The 18768-nt window shown below is 29.9% G+C and overlaps 1 protein-coding gene and 1 pseudogene across 2 annotated transcripts in view; one reads left to right on the top strand and one right to left on the bottom strand.

Moving 5' to 3' along the window:
* Positions 1-4296: 4296 nt before the first annotated feature.
* Positions 4297-10802, top strand: LOC100165870 (annotated as a pseudogene). Its single transcript, XR_510451.3, has 6 exons — positions 4297-4482; positions 9383-9475; positions 9549-9699; positions 9894-10036; positions 10126-10275; positions 10369-10802. The product of XR_510451.3 is annotated as an uncharacterized LOC100165870 (transcript).
* Positions 10803-15767: 4965 nt separating this feature from the next.
* LOC100161759 (pseudouridine-5'-phosphatase-like) overlaps positions 15768-18768 on the bottom strand; it is a 3503-nt gene continuing 502 nt past the window's right edge. The window contains exons 2-4 of the mRNA XM_001946119.5: positions 18227-18445; positions 16660-16892; positions 15768-16063 (exon numbers count right to left, since the gene is read on the bottom strand). Coding sequence (XP_001946154.2) covers positions 15866-16063; positions 16660-16892; positions 18227-18445 — 650 coding nt within the window. The 3' untranslated portion in view covers positions 15768-15865. The remainder of the gene's footprint in view (positions 16064-16659; positions 16893-18226; positions 18446-18768) is intronic.

The raw sequence follows: 18768 nt of genomic DNA, 5'->3' as shown, positions 1-18768 counted from the left end.
TATAATTATTATTATAATTTATAAAACAAGCCTATATTTTAGATAACATAAATACAATAAAAGTTATTGGCTTAGAATATAATAACTTTTTTCAAAATATTTTTTCCACAATATTTTTGTCATACGTTTAAGTAGCGTAATTCTTTTTTGTCAGATCTTTCTGTTATAGCCTTTATATAGAGTGTGGGTCCGGGGGTCTGGGAATTCTTTATAATTTGTGCACCCTCAAAAGTATAGGTCTAGTTGCGCCTATGATTACCGCTCTCAAAGTGTTGTGCTTGATGAAACTCAAATACGTAATATGCATTAATGTTTAATTCCATATAAACTGGCTCGTATTCTTATTTTGGCTTAGTAAAGTCATATCTTGGATTATGGCAAATGAATAGGAAATTAATTAATTAAATATTATTTTATAGACGTAGATATTTCCCCCCTCCCCCCATCATATCGTGATTTTGGAAGTTTCGCAAATGGTCATACAAATTCAAACAAATTCGCACTATAAATATTTGCATAGGAATTTTGTGTGGTTAAAATATTTTTAGTATGGTTTTTCGGTTGGAAGTGATTTTTGAAAAGTTTCACAAAATATGGTCATATATACTATTGTATACATTTCGTACTAAATCATCACTTTGACATTTTTCAGAAATGTTTGAAATAGTTTTTGAAATGGGGGGGGGGGGGCTGGAGAAATGTTTATCAACCCTCCCATCCCTACGTAAATTAATATTCCCGTTTAACTTCATAAATAAATTCGTACAAATTCATAAAAATTTCGTACTACTTAAATATCGGCAAAAAAAATTGTAAAAACACAATGTGGGGGTGCAGGGGAATTATTTATAACCCATTCGAATTAAGTAACTTTACCGGTCAAAGGCAAGCCTAGAGTCTAGATGATATTACATATAAGTTAAAACACTTATGCGTATAGTATACTTGCCACATTCTCATTTCGTTTGTAAACCTAACAATTAACAAACAGTAACTCACGCGATTACCTAGTGTAATGAACGAGGTAGGTACCTATATTATGATACACATTACACAATAAAAAGACATATTGACTGCTGCTTTCTCTGTGATGTCATATTATTTGAGTCTACTGTGCAAATGTGAAACTATTCATAAGATGTAAAAAATATAATGCATACCTACCTACCTATTATGATATACATTTACTATATACCTACTTGCTTACTTGTCAACGTCTATGAATATGATATGAATAAATATGATAACGAATGGTGAGCAAGTTATTGTATAGGTATAGACATAGAATCTGCGTTTTCAAGTCTAGAAATTATTACGAATTTAATATAGTCTAATTATAATCTGATAGTCAGAATTGGTGGAAATTGATGGGGGAAACTGGAAATCCCCAAAAGTGCCGGCCGTATCCCTGCACAACCGGACACTGAATTCTATACCACGGTCCTTATAAAACATAAGCTTTTGGTTACATATTTACATCTTATATTCATATTATAACTTCCTTGCATGACACTTAATAAAATAAATAAAACCAACTCGTTTCTTTCATGAAATTGTTTTTGTAGAATAGTGTAGTTGTTGCATACATTCCTGCAGTATTACCTTTGCCGTGATCGATGAACGCAGAAGTGCAGTGATAAAAAATTGTATGCGTGTGGCTCGTGTGGGAGGGCAATAATTTCAGTATTGGGCGAAATAGCTCACTTCCCATTCTTGCCAATTGTCACACAATATACTATTGTTCTAATCAATACTTTAGAAATTATTTTTTTCTTTTGCTATATTTAATAATATTTAAATTAAAATACTATTCTTTTTTTATTTATGTACCTACCTAATTTATGTCATGTAACTACGTTAGTTCTATCAGTTACTTATGACACGTTGACACACCCTATACCACTGGGCACTGTATGTGACTATGGTCTATGTGAGAACACTATATGAAAATGACGGTATAGATAATCGCATCTGCGAATCCGTGATTTTTCGACGAACCTGCTTCAACAGTCAGCACTTGTGTGCACCGTGCGTGGTTTATGTCAAACGCGCAACTATGTTATCATATTATTTTTTTCAAAATCATCCTGCAGTTTAAGAGTATTGTTTACTCACAGCGGGCGTACATATAGTCATATAGATACATAATTATGTTATAGTATTTCCTGATTCCGGGACTGATGTTACAGGAAGTAGGTAGGTAATATCGCGTAAAACGGTGCAAATTCACTATATAGATAATGCACACTTGCACATCTCGAGGTCTCGGAATGTGTTGCGGACATGGACGAGTATATATTATGTTTGACCGTGCTTAATGCATATTATACAGTATACACACACAATCGCGTATTTGCGTACACATATTTATTATTGTTTATAATATGGGACATATATTATAAATATATCATATATATCCAGTGCTAAAACTGGTAAAAAATTCCGAGGGGGGGGGACTGTGACCTCAACATCTATAGTATTTTTTGAATATTCCATAACACGCATAATGTATATATTTAATAAAAAATGTTTATTATATCTAATTTTTGTATAAATATGTATTTTTAGTTTTTACTAGGATTTGAATGGCCTTACACAAATATTGAAAATGCCCTTTTAAAAAATGCGTTTATGACAAAAAAAAAAACTCTAAAAAATATCCCAAAAGCTATGATAATTCCATAAAAATTGACCCTGGATTTTTTCAGAAATCAAGATAAATTTGTGAACCGTTTTATTTAAAAACCTTATATGTTACCATATACAAACCTTAATTACCTTTGTTGTTTTAGTAATTAGTACAATCTTCTTCTTCTTCAACAGCTTGACGGTCTATTAAGGATCTACGCTGCCACTAGTAAGCCTCTCCCTTTTTTTCTGTCCAAAGTCCAGTCTAACGTTGCATTCTTATCTATCAGTCTGATTCTCATATCCTATTCTACGGTGCCTTTCCATCTTGTTCTTGGTCTTCCAAGTAGATGTTTTTTATTCATTTTTCCTATCACAACATTCTTATTGTCTTAGTACAAAATGTGTATTTATTTTTTTTGTAATATTACCAAAAATAGGTTAAAAATGTTTTGCAAAAAATAAATAAATAAAGCCCTTAAAACGTTTAAAATCGCACTTAAATGTGAAAATCCTCGAAAGTTGTAAAACAAAAATTGTACGAAAATGTTCGTTGTTACCATAGTATATACCTACTTGAAACACATTTGTATCTTGGAAAGGTTTGACATTCCAAAAAAAAAAAAAATGTAAATGCATCGAAATCCGATCCCTAGTTATTACTATTTGGTAGTATTTACTATAATATGTATTTACATTTGTATATTGTTACAAAAAAGTACATACCTAGTATAAATATTTAACATACAGAAAATAAACGAAATTAATAAACTAATATACTATATTACTATGCAATTAATAATATTATTCACTTATGCACACATGTATACCTACATAATATAGGAGCTCTTATTTTGTATTTTTAGTCACCCTCTACGGCTATAATACGGCTATGCAAATTAATTATTATACGCATTAAATACGAGCCGAAACCATCGAACACATACCTAACTCTACCGCAGGTGGCAGGCCACGACAAGTTAATTTCTATAAGCCTCTTTTCTATACCTAAACCTCTTTGTCATCGTATACTACATAATATAAATATATTGAAATAATAAAAATGTTATAAAATGTTATAAAATAAAATACATAATATTATCAATAGTACATAATATCTGTTTCTCGTATGTATAATTAATTTGGATCTGTGACCCACGTATACTGTAGGTCTCTTCGATATAATACTATACCTACTCTATGGAAAAGTTACAGACATTTTTTCTTTTCAAGGTAAATCCTATATTATTGAGGAGAAAATGAGCGTTACAGATAATTGGCTGTCAGTATACACTATATACTGTCACCTGCATTACTTTTGTATGCTTTAAGCTTTAAAAGCATAGTGGGGAAAACCTACGTACCTACTTATATTATATTGTCTTATAGATTAAAAATTATCTTAAGATAATATTATAAAGTGTGATAGGTACTTAATCGTCAATCGGACTAATAAAATTGAGTTTACCGGAAAATCGTATATATAGGTACAGTCGCGATAACCGAAAATAACTATCGTATATACGTATTATACATATTATAATATATTATAAACTATATCCGAGGACGAAGACGCAGCGGATTGGCCCGCTCCTTCCGTATGACTCGATAAAATTAATATACTTTGCGAACACTTTCCCTCCAACAACTCGAGGCTCGTCTATAAAGCGGAATAGGAGCCTGACGGACGCGTATTGCTCGACAGTCGTCCGCGCGCAACACACACCGAGTAAATTATCACCACCTGTAACGACGAGCACAGCAACAAAATGCGTAACGCAGTCATACTTTTACTGGCCGCGTTTTCCGCGGTCGCCAGGGCGGCCATCATCAGGTCCGGCGGCATCGAATTGCGTAAGTACTCATTTTGATCACACACACATACACATTATACAATCGTATAATATATTTATTATTGTATATTTGACTATTTGAGCCTATGTATAATGTATTCAGTGTTGTATAATTAATAGCTGGTATATAAGTATATTGTAGTTTAAACATCGGTGACTACACCATATTATAAGTTGCAAATATTAAATTGTGTGTTCAAAAGGAACATTGAGCAAAGTTACATTATTTTTGGTTTTTTTTTTTTTTTGAATTATACAAACAGGTTACAATCCTATAAGGACACAAAAAGTACCTATGTGTAATAAGAGATAAGAATTACATAGGTATAATAGGTATATAAAATATAAATAGATATGTATAAACGTTGAAAAGCCATTAATGAAAACTGTTTACCCCCATTAATAACATACACGGATTATTTTTTTTCATTTGAGTATATTTAATATTTCGTAATATTGGTATTAATGCATCTAGCACGTCATCGCAATGACGATACCATTTATTTTGGTCTTGTAGGATTACCGTAATTGTGGGGACTGCTGTGAGATTTTTGATGAGTGGATTAGAGTGGAAAATTATAGACCATTGCAGGAAATTTTGTAAATTACTCGTAGGTTAGCTTCGCTTCATGGACGAATTTCAATTTGAGATCGAAATGTATTGTATGGTTAGAGAGCCAGAGAGGTAACGAAGGGTGTTAATTAATTGTCTTAGTGAAATATTTTGGAAAGTTTGAACTTTGTTGATGTTCGATTTTTAACGGTCCCCATGATTTTAAGAACTTAAATAACTTTTTATTGCCTACTTAGGATTAAATGGCATTTTTATAGAAAATAAAACATAAAATATCATCTTAAATATACTAATATAGGTACTATATACCTAATTATATTCAAAAACAAATACAATTTAATACTTTGTTAAGATATTTTGTGACTAAAAAGTTTTATAATATGTGTGTGTCTGAGACATCGAAACATATTTGTATGGGTATTAATACATATAATGTTCTGTTTTATTATTAATTTTCCCTTTTATAAGTTTATCTATTGTTATTTATGTATCAGTATTACTTCTATTATTAATTTTAATAGATTTGTTTTTAGATTACTGTTATAACTTTTATCATTAGTCTGTAAGTACATATTTTACTATGAGATATTTTGTAAAAGACAACAGTTCAGATCCCCGTTGATACAAGGCTATATAATATTATAAATAAATAAATTAATAATAACATAATAAATAACAATTATTATGTGCTGGTGACGTGGACTTAATGTTCTTCTTTTGTTTTTTTGCCTTTCAAGTTTTCAACAACATAATTATGTATAGCCATGTAATAATGTTATATAATACGCCGTTATGTGTGGTGTACACGGTCTCTAAATAGTTATACGAAAGACCACTGTACTAATGTGCCTACACCCAGAGTGCGGAAGTAGGAATCTGTATTATATTCTACTCGTATTACTATACTTTGTAAACACACGTAACCGTAGTTATATATTCATTTATATTGAGTTGTTTTTTTAGAATTTGAGCTTAGTCGACTACGAAATTAACGCATCAACCACAATACATAATACCTATAATATTGTATAACAATCACTCAAATTTTCTTAGAAGAGGTTTTTTTTGTTTTCAAAAAATATTATCATTTGGACATTTTTTAAATTATTCTACTATTAAAGTTTATCCAAACTGTACGTTTCTACATAATATAGATTATTTATTATAAGATTATCATTTTCCTGTTTCCTATTTTTGTATTTTTTACAACCAATAGCCAATAGGCAATAATATTGGTATGAACTATCAGAAAACTCAATGACCTACCTACTCTGAACCACGAAATTAGGTTATATTTATATTTACAATATTATGTTGTAACTCGTTGCGAAGTTATGAGGTACGAAGTAGAAGTAGTAGAACGGTTATAGTTTATAATCTTCCTTAGTAAATAGTTTATAGATTCCACATAATACTAGTTTAATTCAATGAGTATAATGGCATGTACCTATCATAAATTATGCAATTTAAAATACAAACATAATATGATGTACCTATATTAAGTTGTAGAGTAAATATACAACTTAAGTCAAAATTAGTTTTAAATAATTTATATGATTTGCATTTAAAAGTATCAATGTTAAGGTAAAGGAATGATACATTATAATATACAAATATATATATTTATATTTTCTTAACTTTATTTTAAAAACAATCTTAACAATCTGTAATTTATTTATTACAATAAGCCTGCATGCAGATATATTATATTATATTTATGACATGAGCCACTTGAGTAAAGCAGCCACCCAATGATAACACTTTATTTGGGGATTTCCGATTTGGTTAGTTTTGATTATAATATTAATGAAATTTAGTTTCTCTTCTTTTTTTTTATACTATATAAATATAAATTATAATATAGGTACTATTATAATTTATATACCTAGCTGCTTAGTACTTATAATAAATAATATGTTATAAGCTAATAATACTAATATGATAATCATTTATTATTCAAGCGGACAGCAATACTGGATATCATAACAAAATAGGTACCTACTTGAATTAATTCAAAATTTCGACTGTAGAAATACTCAAATAATTTATATTAGGTACTTATATCACTATATGACTAACTATTGAATGAATATTTATGTAATGGCAATATTATTTATACAACTCAAATTATTCAAATTTAAAATATCCAGTTTTTTAATTTGTGTACTTGACATAGTTATATGTATACTTGCATAAACATTTAATGTTTTACGGAATTATTTTTTATAAATATATATAATTCTAGGCTAAAATGATTATGAATTATCATTATGAATATATAATTGTACCTATTATAGGCTATAACACATTTATAATCAGTTATAATAATATATTGAATTATTAAAGCGGGAAATACCAAATCGATTCCCGGGCAAAATAAAGTGTACAAATATTGGTTCCCGATAAAAATATACTTATCCATATACTTAAAACTGTTCAAATTGGTTCATATAGATAATTATATAAATATATGATGAGTGCGTTATTTTTCACCATAAATGTGAACAAAATATCCATCTACTCGAGAACGAACCACTGGTTGATGCAAATGCTAAATCGTTTGATGGGAAACATAATTCAGAATTGTATTCCGCAATACGTATAGTTTATGCTTTTTCTTGTATATAAATGTACTATAGCTACAGTGCTACACACTATACACATAAATGTTAACCATGCCTATAGGTTCCAGCAGGTCTTATAGGTATTCTAGACACTCCTATAAGTCTAGTTAATTTCCTCAAAGTTATATCATTAAAATGAAAGTTCATCTGAACCAATTTGTATGTTACCTGTAGACTACCTGGGAATATCGCAGTTTTGCATTTGGATTATCATAACGTTTTATGATTAAAAAATAACTTAATTATGCTCGTTTGAGATGCATATCGTTCAACAATAATTGGCACGCAGCTGTGGCAATAATTTGGTAATCGCATCCGTCCTTTTTCTTGTGTTTTACCCACAGGTATTATCGCATTTTGAAAATTATAATCTGGAGAGAGTTTGTTGGATTTTCTCTACAAATGACAATGAAAATGTAAAATTTCATGCAGATGCAATGAAAAAAATGTAAGCCATAATACCGCGTATCAATCTACATATAAAAACTAATTTACACGCATTGATTATTGTCATTGCAGGGGAAATTTCACATTCACCGATATTACATATCATACACATACATATACAATGTACACTGTGTATATATAATATATATTTATTATGAGTTTCCATAATAATATATCATAATAGGACGTACAAATAAAAAAAAAATTAACGGTTTCACCGTCGTTGTCGTATATATATATATAAACGCAGTAGATAGCGTTACACTTTCATTATAGGTATATATTTCGCAGGACCGGATCATTGACCGCAGGTTACCTATAGACATGATCAAAAGAACAGAATATAAAACGAGTACAAAAAAACGTTTAAGTAGGTAGCTGGTAGGTAGGTATAGCTGACACACAAAGTGGTACAACTGTGGTAGTCTATAATGTATATGTAATAGGTATATATTATTATATACCTACTCAATCCATACAATTTGAAAGTGAATTTCGAGTAAAAGTTGTTTACTATGTACAATAAAGTATAAATACGCGAAAGCTCAAGTCTATTATATTATATTGTTTTCTTTTAGTTGAAACAATTTGCCTAAAAAACATACGTATGCTGCAGCAACCACGTTAAATTCAAATTAAAAACAAATATTTATTTCATATCCTATACGAAGGAAACTTACTAGGTATTAAATAAATAATAATAAATTCGAATTTGCTTATTTTTTTTTTATCTTGTTCAAATGCATATGGCCCTGAAGCATAAATAATTAGTATGTGTACGTCCTCTCAAGACTCGATTAGTTAGGACTTGGTATGGCGTCTACATAGTACATAATATATAAACGTAAATACGTATATACGTACTACGCACAAAGTTTACCTGAAGGTCAGCTACTATACAATATATATAAGTACATAATATAGTAATAACATAAATGTGTACCTAATCAAAACATCATCATAACATTATACACGCAACATGCATCATACAATGAGATAATAAAATAATAATAGTAATTTAGGACTACAAAAAGGCTTAACCATGGATTTGCAAGATAAATATACATATTATGAAATAAAATAAATTAGCAGTTTTAAATTTAACTAACTTTAAGACGTTTAACTGGGTATTTGATAAAAACAAAATGTGTGCCCATGGAATAAAAATATTTTATACAAATTTTATGTACATCATTATTCATTATGTAAATATTATTACCCAATTAATATAATATAATGTGTGTTGTTTTTTGTAGCAACGTACACAGATCCATGCAAAAGAAATGATAAGGACTTCAGTGGTTGTGTGAAGAAAACTCTTCAATACTTAATCCCGAAATTTAGCAAAGGTTAATATTATTATATTTTTATACTACAACGGTTCAAAAACTAATAACTCTCAATTGATCAAACAATTTTTAGAGGGAATTCCACAGTTGAACATCACATCTTTGGACCCATTCTATTTGAATGAATATCTTATGCATTTCGAGTCTACACAAATCGAAGGAAAAGCTCTATTCAAAGATGTTTACAACCATGGTTTGGGATCTATAAAAATCGTCGATGTCAGGTATTTAGAATTTAAATAGATAATCAATCATTGTATTTTTCTACCGATTAAAGTTAATTTGAGCATTGAGTAATTTCATATCTGACGTCTGATATTCAATATAGGTACTTTAAAAGCCAATGATTCAGCGAATAAAGAAAATACGTTTAATTTGAGTGCATTATAAATAATTTATTGAAAATATTGTTTTTTAGATCTGTCGTGGAAGACCCAGAACAGTTGGAATTAGAAGTCGACTTTTATATGCCAAAAGTGATATCAAACGGAAAATTCAAGGGTGAGGGAAGAATTGGCCAGATGCCAATCATGGGCAAAGGCGTATTCAACGTGACTTCTTGTAAGTACAAAATCACTCAAAAACCAGTCAATAAAATTTGAATAAATTACTAATAAAAATAAAACATTGAATTCCATTTTTGTGCGTAGATGATGTTACCGGTTCGTGGATGTTGAAAGGCAATGCCGTTGAGTTGGATGGACAACGTTACATGCGCATCAAGGACGTTGGCATGAAATTAGACATTGGAGACATGAAAATATACGCGACCAACATGATCAATGGGAGTCCCGAATTGAGTGAGTACTATATACACCAGAAAGACGATTAAATATCGCGAAGAGAAAGCCGACCATAAAATATAATACGTGGTGTTATTATCAATATTCTAGGCCAAATGGCGTTAACCTTCGCTAACCAATTTTGGCGAGTGATATTCCAAATCATGATGCCGTACGCCGAAGAGGGTTTCGAGAAGATCACAAGACCCATTCTCAACCAAGTGTTCCTGGAGGTTCCTTATGACCAGCTGTTCCCGCCCAGCCGCAAATAAACCCTCCCAACAAAATCATATTTCTCTTTGACTTACCTTAAGTTTTTCTCTGTGTTGTAGGACTGTAGTATTTCTTACTATATTGTAGGTGTAATAAGTTTTTATTTTTAATAATATTATGAAACGCATCACCTAAAACTGGAATTGTAAACCAGTATGATATCCGACCAATGTTATTTATTATTAAGATTAATATATTATATTTTGTTTTAAGCGACATAAATAATTAATTTAATAACTATATATTGTTAAGTAAACTATGTTAAGACATAATCGCTGCATTTTTCTTTCCGTTTGTTTACCACCGTCACTCCAAACCCTAGAGGCTAGATGTGTATTGTATATAATACTATAGTCTATACAATTTGACTGTGAATCAATATAATATAGGTAGGCACTCATCGCATACACAGACGTCTGACACTAATACAATAATGTTAAGAGACATTTAAGTACGCAATACAACGAACATTATTTGCTATTTATATAACAAACTTGGTCTATACATTAATTTGGTACTGTTGATGGTTTAATTTGAACGGAAATAATATGTGTTCCTAAATATCAATTAAAATGTAATCGGCTGATGAATTATCATTAACGTTTCAATAACAACGTATCGTGTTTCTATAGGCCAAACTGTGTGTTTCGTTATATTATTATGTTGTTGTGTTACTTTTGAATACGTATAATATGTAATGTCTGCAAGGGGATTATTTCATTGCTGAATAAAACATTTAAGCAATATTATCTGCCTTGTCTATGTATTGTTTGACGTTACATAATAATATATTATAATATTAGTATATTCGTCATAAATATATAGCAAGCACGTAATAGGTTTACTATTGCTATAGATATATATAGTCGCGTGTATGGTTTAAATATTTAATTCACAACGATTTTTAATGTAATATTAATTAATCGCAGCATGAGGTGTGATTGGGATTCATAGTCGCCGACGGGGACGTGTGTTAAATGTCTTATCAAACTTATGATTTATAAGTTATAACACATATCACAATAACCAATACCTATCAAACATCTTGTCACGAATATGTGTATATATTATATATATATAATAATTGGTTGCAACTTACAATGTTACATAAAAGTGGATTGTGGCATTGTGCACAATAAACACGTAGGTTCCTACGTTATTTTCATTCTAATCTCTAATGAATGTATTCATTATAAATATTTATAAATATGAAAAAATTATTTATTTATCAGTTCAGTTTTATAATCTACTTTGACACACATCGGACACACGCGATCATTTATTTATTTTAAATTATTACCTTGACTTTATGATGCGTTTTAATTTATACTCAGGAGATACGGGGAATAAAACATGATTTAATTTTAAAACAAATTAATTATAAAACCATAATTATCAAACAGTGGTGCTGACAATCGTTTGCTCAAGTCTTAAAGTTACGAAAAAATCTAATTGTAGCAATTTTTTAAGTACCTATTCTGTATTAAACTCAAATCACAGGTACACATCAAATATGACACACATCGAATGTCGGAGAGCCTATAATGTTTTACCTTTAAGACTTTAACTTGTAGGTACTTAGTGACTATTAGTTGCAGTGGCGGCTCGTGGGTTTTTAATGAAGTAGTGCACATCCAAAAAAAATATAACCAATATAATATATATATTAAAACAAAATACACGAATAAATAATAATAATATAATATTAATATACGTTAATGTCGGTCTTCGATGAAAAACAGAAACACGATTGTCACGATTAATGTTTTGAATTTCCGATAATGATCGACTACTGACTAGCTAATATTATCAGCTGATAATCGGAATATAATAAATAAACGAGACTACGAGAGTAAAAATAAACTACATAATAATGCCGATGCCGACGCGACGTCGAAAACACGAACTACTACATGTAGTAGTTGGTGGTCGAAAATAATTCGCTGAAAATAATTTAATTGGCTATGTGCACACAAATAAATGTGCACACCAATTCCATTATAACGCGGGCTGCGTGTTTCGACTTGCTTTAATTTTTACACTTCACAAATGTGCACAACTGCAGTACTGCCACTACTATAATAATACACGCCGATACCGTTCCGTCGCGGACAGCCGGACGGCCGTTTAGCAGTCGAAATAACCCACCTCCAAAAATTCCAACATTCAAAAATTCCAATCCTTCCAATCAATTTGTCTTCGTCTTCTCACAAACGCACACTGGTACGTCAGCAACCTCACACTCCACTCTGACCTTAAAATCCCTTACATAAGCACCCTAGCCTCCCTCTACTATAAATTATTTCACAATAACACAGTTAACCACCCTAATCCACTCATTTCCAATCTCTTATCCGTCATTTTCCCCGATAACCCTCCACGTCGTTTAAAGCGAAATTGGCCCAGGGACCTCCTCAACCAATAAATAATTAAAAAAAAAAAAAGTCTAAAATTGAAGTAGTGTTGTTTGGACACTTCCTTCTATCAAGCCGTCCAGTTTTGTATATAAATCATCATTATTACTTATTGTATAGTTAATATAGATTGTATATATTTTCTTAATAAATAAAAAAAAAAAAAAAATTTAATGCTTTGCGGCATGTGTCACATATTGGCTGAAGCTCTTTAATAGTGAAGTATATGAGCGTGTGACTGTGTGAGGAAGGTGTGTCCGAATCTGATGCAGAAGCTGTGAACTGTTTACTATCAAAATATGACTGTACACATTACCTATAGGCTATAACCAATGGTGGGCAAGTTAATGAAAATAATTAATTGTGGAAAGTTAAGTTAATTCAATTAAATTACCTTCAGTTAAGTTAAAAGTTAACAAAAAAATAAAATTTAACTAGTTAAGTTAAAAGTTAAGATGGAAAATAAAATAAACTTAACTCAGTTAAAAAAAAGTTAATTTTTTTTCAATTCATAATATTCATAATTCATCAATTGCCCAAGTATTTTGTTTTGTACGGGCATTTACCAAGACGCTTAGTACTGTGCAAACATAAAACTTAAAATCATTATATTATTATATTTCATTGTTAGCAGACACTTATCAGTTATAGGTTAACTTATAAACTTTAAATTATACTAAACTTGTTAGAGTCTAGAGAAGATATTAATTATTAGTTGTAGTATACATTTAGTGTTCTATCCTAGACCCTAGTTAGACTTATTATATTTAGTACCATAATAGTCTATTATTAAAATAAAATCAATAAATAATGATAATAGTATAATACCCACCAAAAATTGTTTCCATATTTATTTCAATAATGTTATTTTCTAATCTCATACGTTTGCTTGTATTTATAACGAATACGGCAATATAAATTATAATTTATAAATATCTCGGACAACTTTTTTTTTTGTCCATTGGAATTATTGTCATATTTACCAGAAACCAGTATATGTCATTAATATAATTATTTCCATTTAAAGACTATGATATTTAGTTTTAAACCGGTTTTTAGGAATTGGAGAGTTAGATAAAACAAAAATCGGATTATTCAATACCGAGTAGATCATTAAATAATAGAATTCGTGAAAATAGCCAGTCCATACAATGGATAGTGTACTAATTATTACTCTTTACTGTAATATCTATAGAATATAGCAGGGGTGGCCAAACCGCGGCTCGCGTCATAGACTTTTGCGGCTCGCATCTTAACGTAACATTACCCCAAAAAAAAAAGGTCACATAATATACAATAATATGACCTTTTTTTTTTACATCTTGGCTCTTCAATTTTTATTAATATATTTGGTGGTTCACGAGTCTCTTCTCGCTGGCCACCCCTGGAATATAGATTATAATATTATTCGATTTACCGTTGAATATCGAATATCGTAACAATTAGAAGTTCAAACACTCATAAAAAATTAATGTTCCGTTTAAGTGTACGTTTTTTTATAGGTAGAAAAACTTATGTGAAATCTTTTATTACAATTTTTAATCTTAGTTATGAAAACAAAATCTTTTATGAATTTCTTACTGAAAAATAATTTAAAATATTTAAAAAATGTCTCATAGTTATAAATAGTCAAAATCGTTTTAACATTTTACCATATGTAAGGAAAATTTTAATTTTAACATTTGGTAAAAATGTCAAGTACTTAGGATTATTTGTTTTTAAATAACAACAAAACATCAAAAATTCATAGATGAAAATTCGTTAAATTACCGATGAAAATTAAAAAATCTATGTTGTACCTATACTCCGGCCCACGAGAGTCCATACGTAAACCGCGCATTCATATAGTAATACGTGACGTCTGTTTTCTCCCACCATGATGCCATTCCCACTATTCGGCAACGTGTCGATGCGCAGTGACGGACGCGTTCTGACATATGGACTCTCGTGGGCCGGAGTATACACATTTTAAATTCAAACGCTCATAAGAAATATATATGTTACTTTCCAGTAAGCTTTTTTTTATTTAAGGTAAGACCAATTACGAGGAGTCTTCTATCAAAATTTATAATGTTAGCTAAAAAGGAAAAAACTTTTATAAATTTCTAACTGAAATTTTTTTTGAAAATTTTCGAAATTTTGATGAGTTCTAAATTCTATTATTTGATATACCTATAATAATTACAATGTTGAATCACCCCAAAGCAACCCCCTAGTTGCACCTACGGGCATGGGTCTTAAAAAATCAACTCACAAGTTTCTCGTTGTGTATGACAAGCAAGTTTCGCATACCTATTTTTGGTATTTTTCAGTGGACGTTACGCATATATTGACAGTCAATATATGTCAATAATTGATTTGACCTTAGAAACGTACAATATAAAAAAATTGTGATCAGAAGTACCAATTTAGTGTAGTACATTTAATAATACAGTGAATTGACCTATTATAAAAATTTAAAGTAAGATCCTTGTTTTCATTTGTTTATTTACGATATTTTAACTTTTAAGCAACAGATAAATTTTTAAATTGTAATATTTTATATATCTATATTCATAACTTGCATACAAATTAAAATATCGCCAAAAACCCACGTTAAAAGTTAAAACAGATAATGTTCGGTTTAAGTTCGGTTATAATATGTCATTCGCTCTATTATTAAAATGTAAAGGTTACTTAGAAATGAGATTGATGAACACACATTTTCTGTGTCATAGGTACGTTTTTGTATGACGGTGACAATACACGCGGGTATTTAAAAACTTTAACTTTTAAGTGACGTTATCATCTATCATATATAGGTACATCAGCCAAATAAACAAATGTCGGCCAAATTAGTTATATATTTTTATTTTATACAATTGTATAGTGGATACTGCATGGATATGATGCCGGTATCAATTTCGAAGATGATTCTCCATTTAAGAAGAGTGTGAACCCGAGGAATCACGTGGTGGCAAAGAAAACATTTCCGGACAGAAATCTTCCAGGGAGTCCAAAACGCATGTAGCGTTAGCGGTAAATTCTCTTGGCAAAATGCGATCGGGTACCATAACCACTTGCATGCCGGCCGCTAAAGCCGCAGTCACTCCGTTAGGTGAGTCTTCAAACACCAGGCACTATATTATAACATATCAAACATGCGTGTATATTATTAGAGCGCAGGTCATCATTTTTCAATGTTGGATTATTAATATTATAGGACAATAATCAGTTCCAATACGCGTAAAAATAAGGTGTTGCACAAAAATGTTATAGAATTAAAATTAGATTTTCCATTAGTGGTATTCTTTGTAAGAAATCATTGTATGTGATATTAACTTAAAATTACCACGTGTAAAATGCTCTGCTGTACATTTTGTGTCATTGCTCCACTCAGAGTCTAAAATAACATAGTATGGTGTAGTACAGTGTTTCTTAACCTGTGTTCCGTGAAAGCACTTTATCATAATATTTAAAAATAACTGAGGTGGCTAATCTAACGTGGAAATAACCATTAGGCACATTAAATATAAAATATTACATAATTGTAAATGGTATTATATCATTGAATTCAAATTTAGCACCATCCATTACAGTGACTCACTTATAACCTACTGTACACACACTGCGGCACACACTTGCCCACTTTTTTTTTTTTGTTACTATTAACAAAATTTTAATTTTCTAAATCTTTGTTTGTCTGTAAAGATACATAAATAAATAAATAAATTACCTTGCAGTTTGCTGGGCTCCCCGGAAACCTGGAAGCGCATATTTTGAAGATGTCTGGTGCTGGTTTGCCATTTTTTACTTCCGGATCCGAAGAACCGGTGACTACGTGGTGAAACACGGAGAATATATTCTTTAGATGATTCGTCTTCATGAGGAAACCCTTCTTTGAACTACTCGTTGCTATCGCCATAGGTATCTTGTGCTGACAGAGATGATCCAAGAGATCTTTGACTCCTAAATTGTTAACACATAACAATAAATTATTTATTATACCTATATCATATTTAACTACGTAAAATATTTTAACATTGCTTAAAATTTAAAACTGATTATTGATTGGTGGGAGGAGAGAGAAGTAGAGATTCATACACTTTCTTACCAATCCACAATTTTTTTTTCAAATATGGTTTTAACTTTTAAGTTTGATTAATTGTTTTTATAGAGTAGGTAGATAACTATTTATAAAAAATATGTTAAATACTGGAGCTTGATATTAATTTATGCACACTTTTGTTATACGTACTTACTTACACATTGTGTTGTGATCATAATTTTCAACATGGATACTTTTGAGAAAAAAAAAAGAATTCAACTATAACTAGAAGTACTTAGAAAAAACGTCCACGTTTCTAATGATAGGCAAATCAAGTGGTGACGAATATTTCGTTAAAAAATTATATTATTCTGTTAGGTATTAAGTTTCTAATCTTAATACTGGCCCGGAAAAATCAGCATAATATGATTTAGACTTTGGAGTATACTTCCGATAATTTAATACCTACAAATTATGTCCTATGAATGTTATTAGATGTATATAAAAGTTTAGAAATAAAGTTTTTTTGTAAATTAAATTATTTATTTAAAATGTTTTATGAAAATATTCATTCATTTTTATATGAGGTAAAAAATTACCCCACTCACATGGTGATGTTTTGACAATGTGATCTAAGCACTAAGGTTTGACTTCCTATATCACAGGGATGGGTAATTTGCTGCCTGCGTACCATTTTTCACTGGCTCGTGCTATATTTCAATTTAATTTATAAAAATATTAAATTATAAAATGTATCTGTATTCTATTTTATTATATTTATAAAATTATTAAAATCGATATAATGTTTATCGTGAAACGTAGATAAAAATTCTTATCTAGTATTGAACTATTAAAGTATTGTGTATATCTATTATCTATAGTACACTATATAGTATATCACATGATATAGCCCAGTGTTTCCCAACTTATTTAGTTATTTTTTATGGTGGCCCACAAATTTATGTACGCGATAATTTTGTATACGGGACCCTAGTAGATCTACTACTAAAAAAAAATTAAGTATGGTATAATATAGTATAGTTTAAACATTTTTATTACCTATAAGCAATTTTATCGTTTAATTTTTATATAACACAATATTGAATAAAGAATAAAAGCATGTAATTTGTTATTTTTAAAAAATAAATTAATGAAAAATATAAATTATTTAAAATTCAAAATATTATATCAGGTAATGATTTAATGATTTTATGCTTTAAAGATTACTACCTAAAATATCAACCTATCTACTTACCGTTCATAAGTTTTACGTTTTTTAGTTCATTTTCTTCTATGATACGAGCTTTTTCTAATAATTCTTCGGGTGTTAAATTCAGTTGCAATGTGCTGATTATCAAATTAGCGACATCCATTTCTTGTTTCCCGAGGATTTGTAAACGTAAATCATCGGGAAATTCTTTACCACAATCATTGGCGATTTTCGTATACGTTTTTTTATGAATCTGTTCCGTATCTAAACGCGTAGGTAATAATATAGGTACTTTAGATATAAGATATAGTATATTACACACAAAAAAAAATGATTTAATTGATAATTTAAATGTATATAAGATGTATATTAAGGTCAATTAAATACTTGGTATTTTGTTACTTTACCGGACACCCTTTTTTTTGCAATTTTTTTTTTTTAGACTTATGTAGTTAACTATACTAAGAACGATGGTGAAGTCAGAATTTGGCAGTCGGATCAGTATTCGCTCGAGGGCGAACTTCATAAAGCTATAACTTCGAAACTAAGTCCGACCGCCAAATTCTGACTTCACCATCGTTCTCAGT

The sequence above is a fragment of the Acyrthosiphon pisum genome, chromosome A1 (assembly GCF_005508785.2).
Source record: "Acyrthosiphon pisum isolate AL4f chromosome A1, pea_aphid_22Mar2018_4r6ur, whole genome shotgun sequence".
Taxonomy (NCBI): domain Eukaryota; kingdom Metazoa; phylum Arthropoda; class Insecta; order Hemiptera; family Aphididae; genus Acyrthosiphon; species Acyrthosiphon pisum.
The sequence above is the reverse complement of the archived record's forward strand: the minus strand, read 5'-3'. Positions and strand labels throughout refer to the sequence as shown.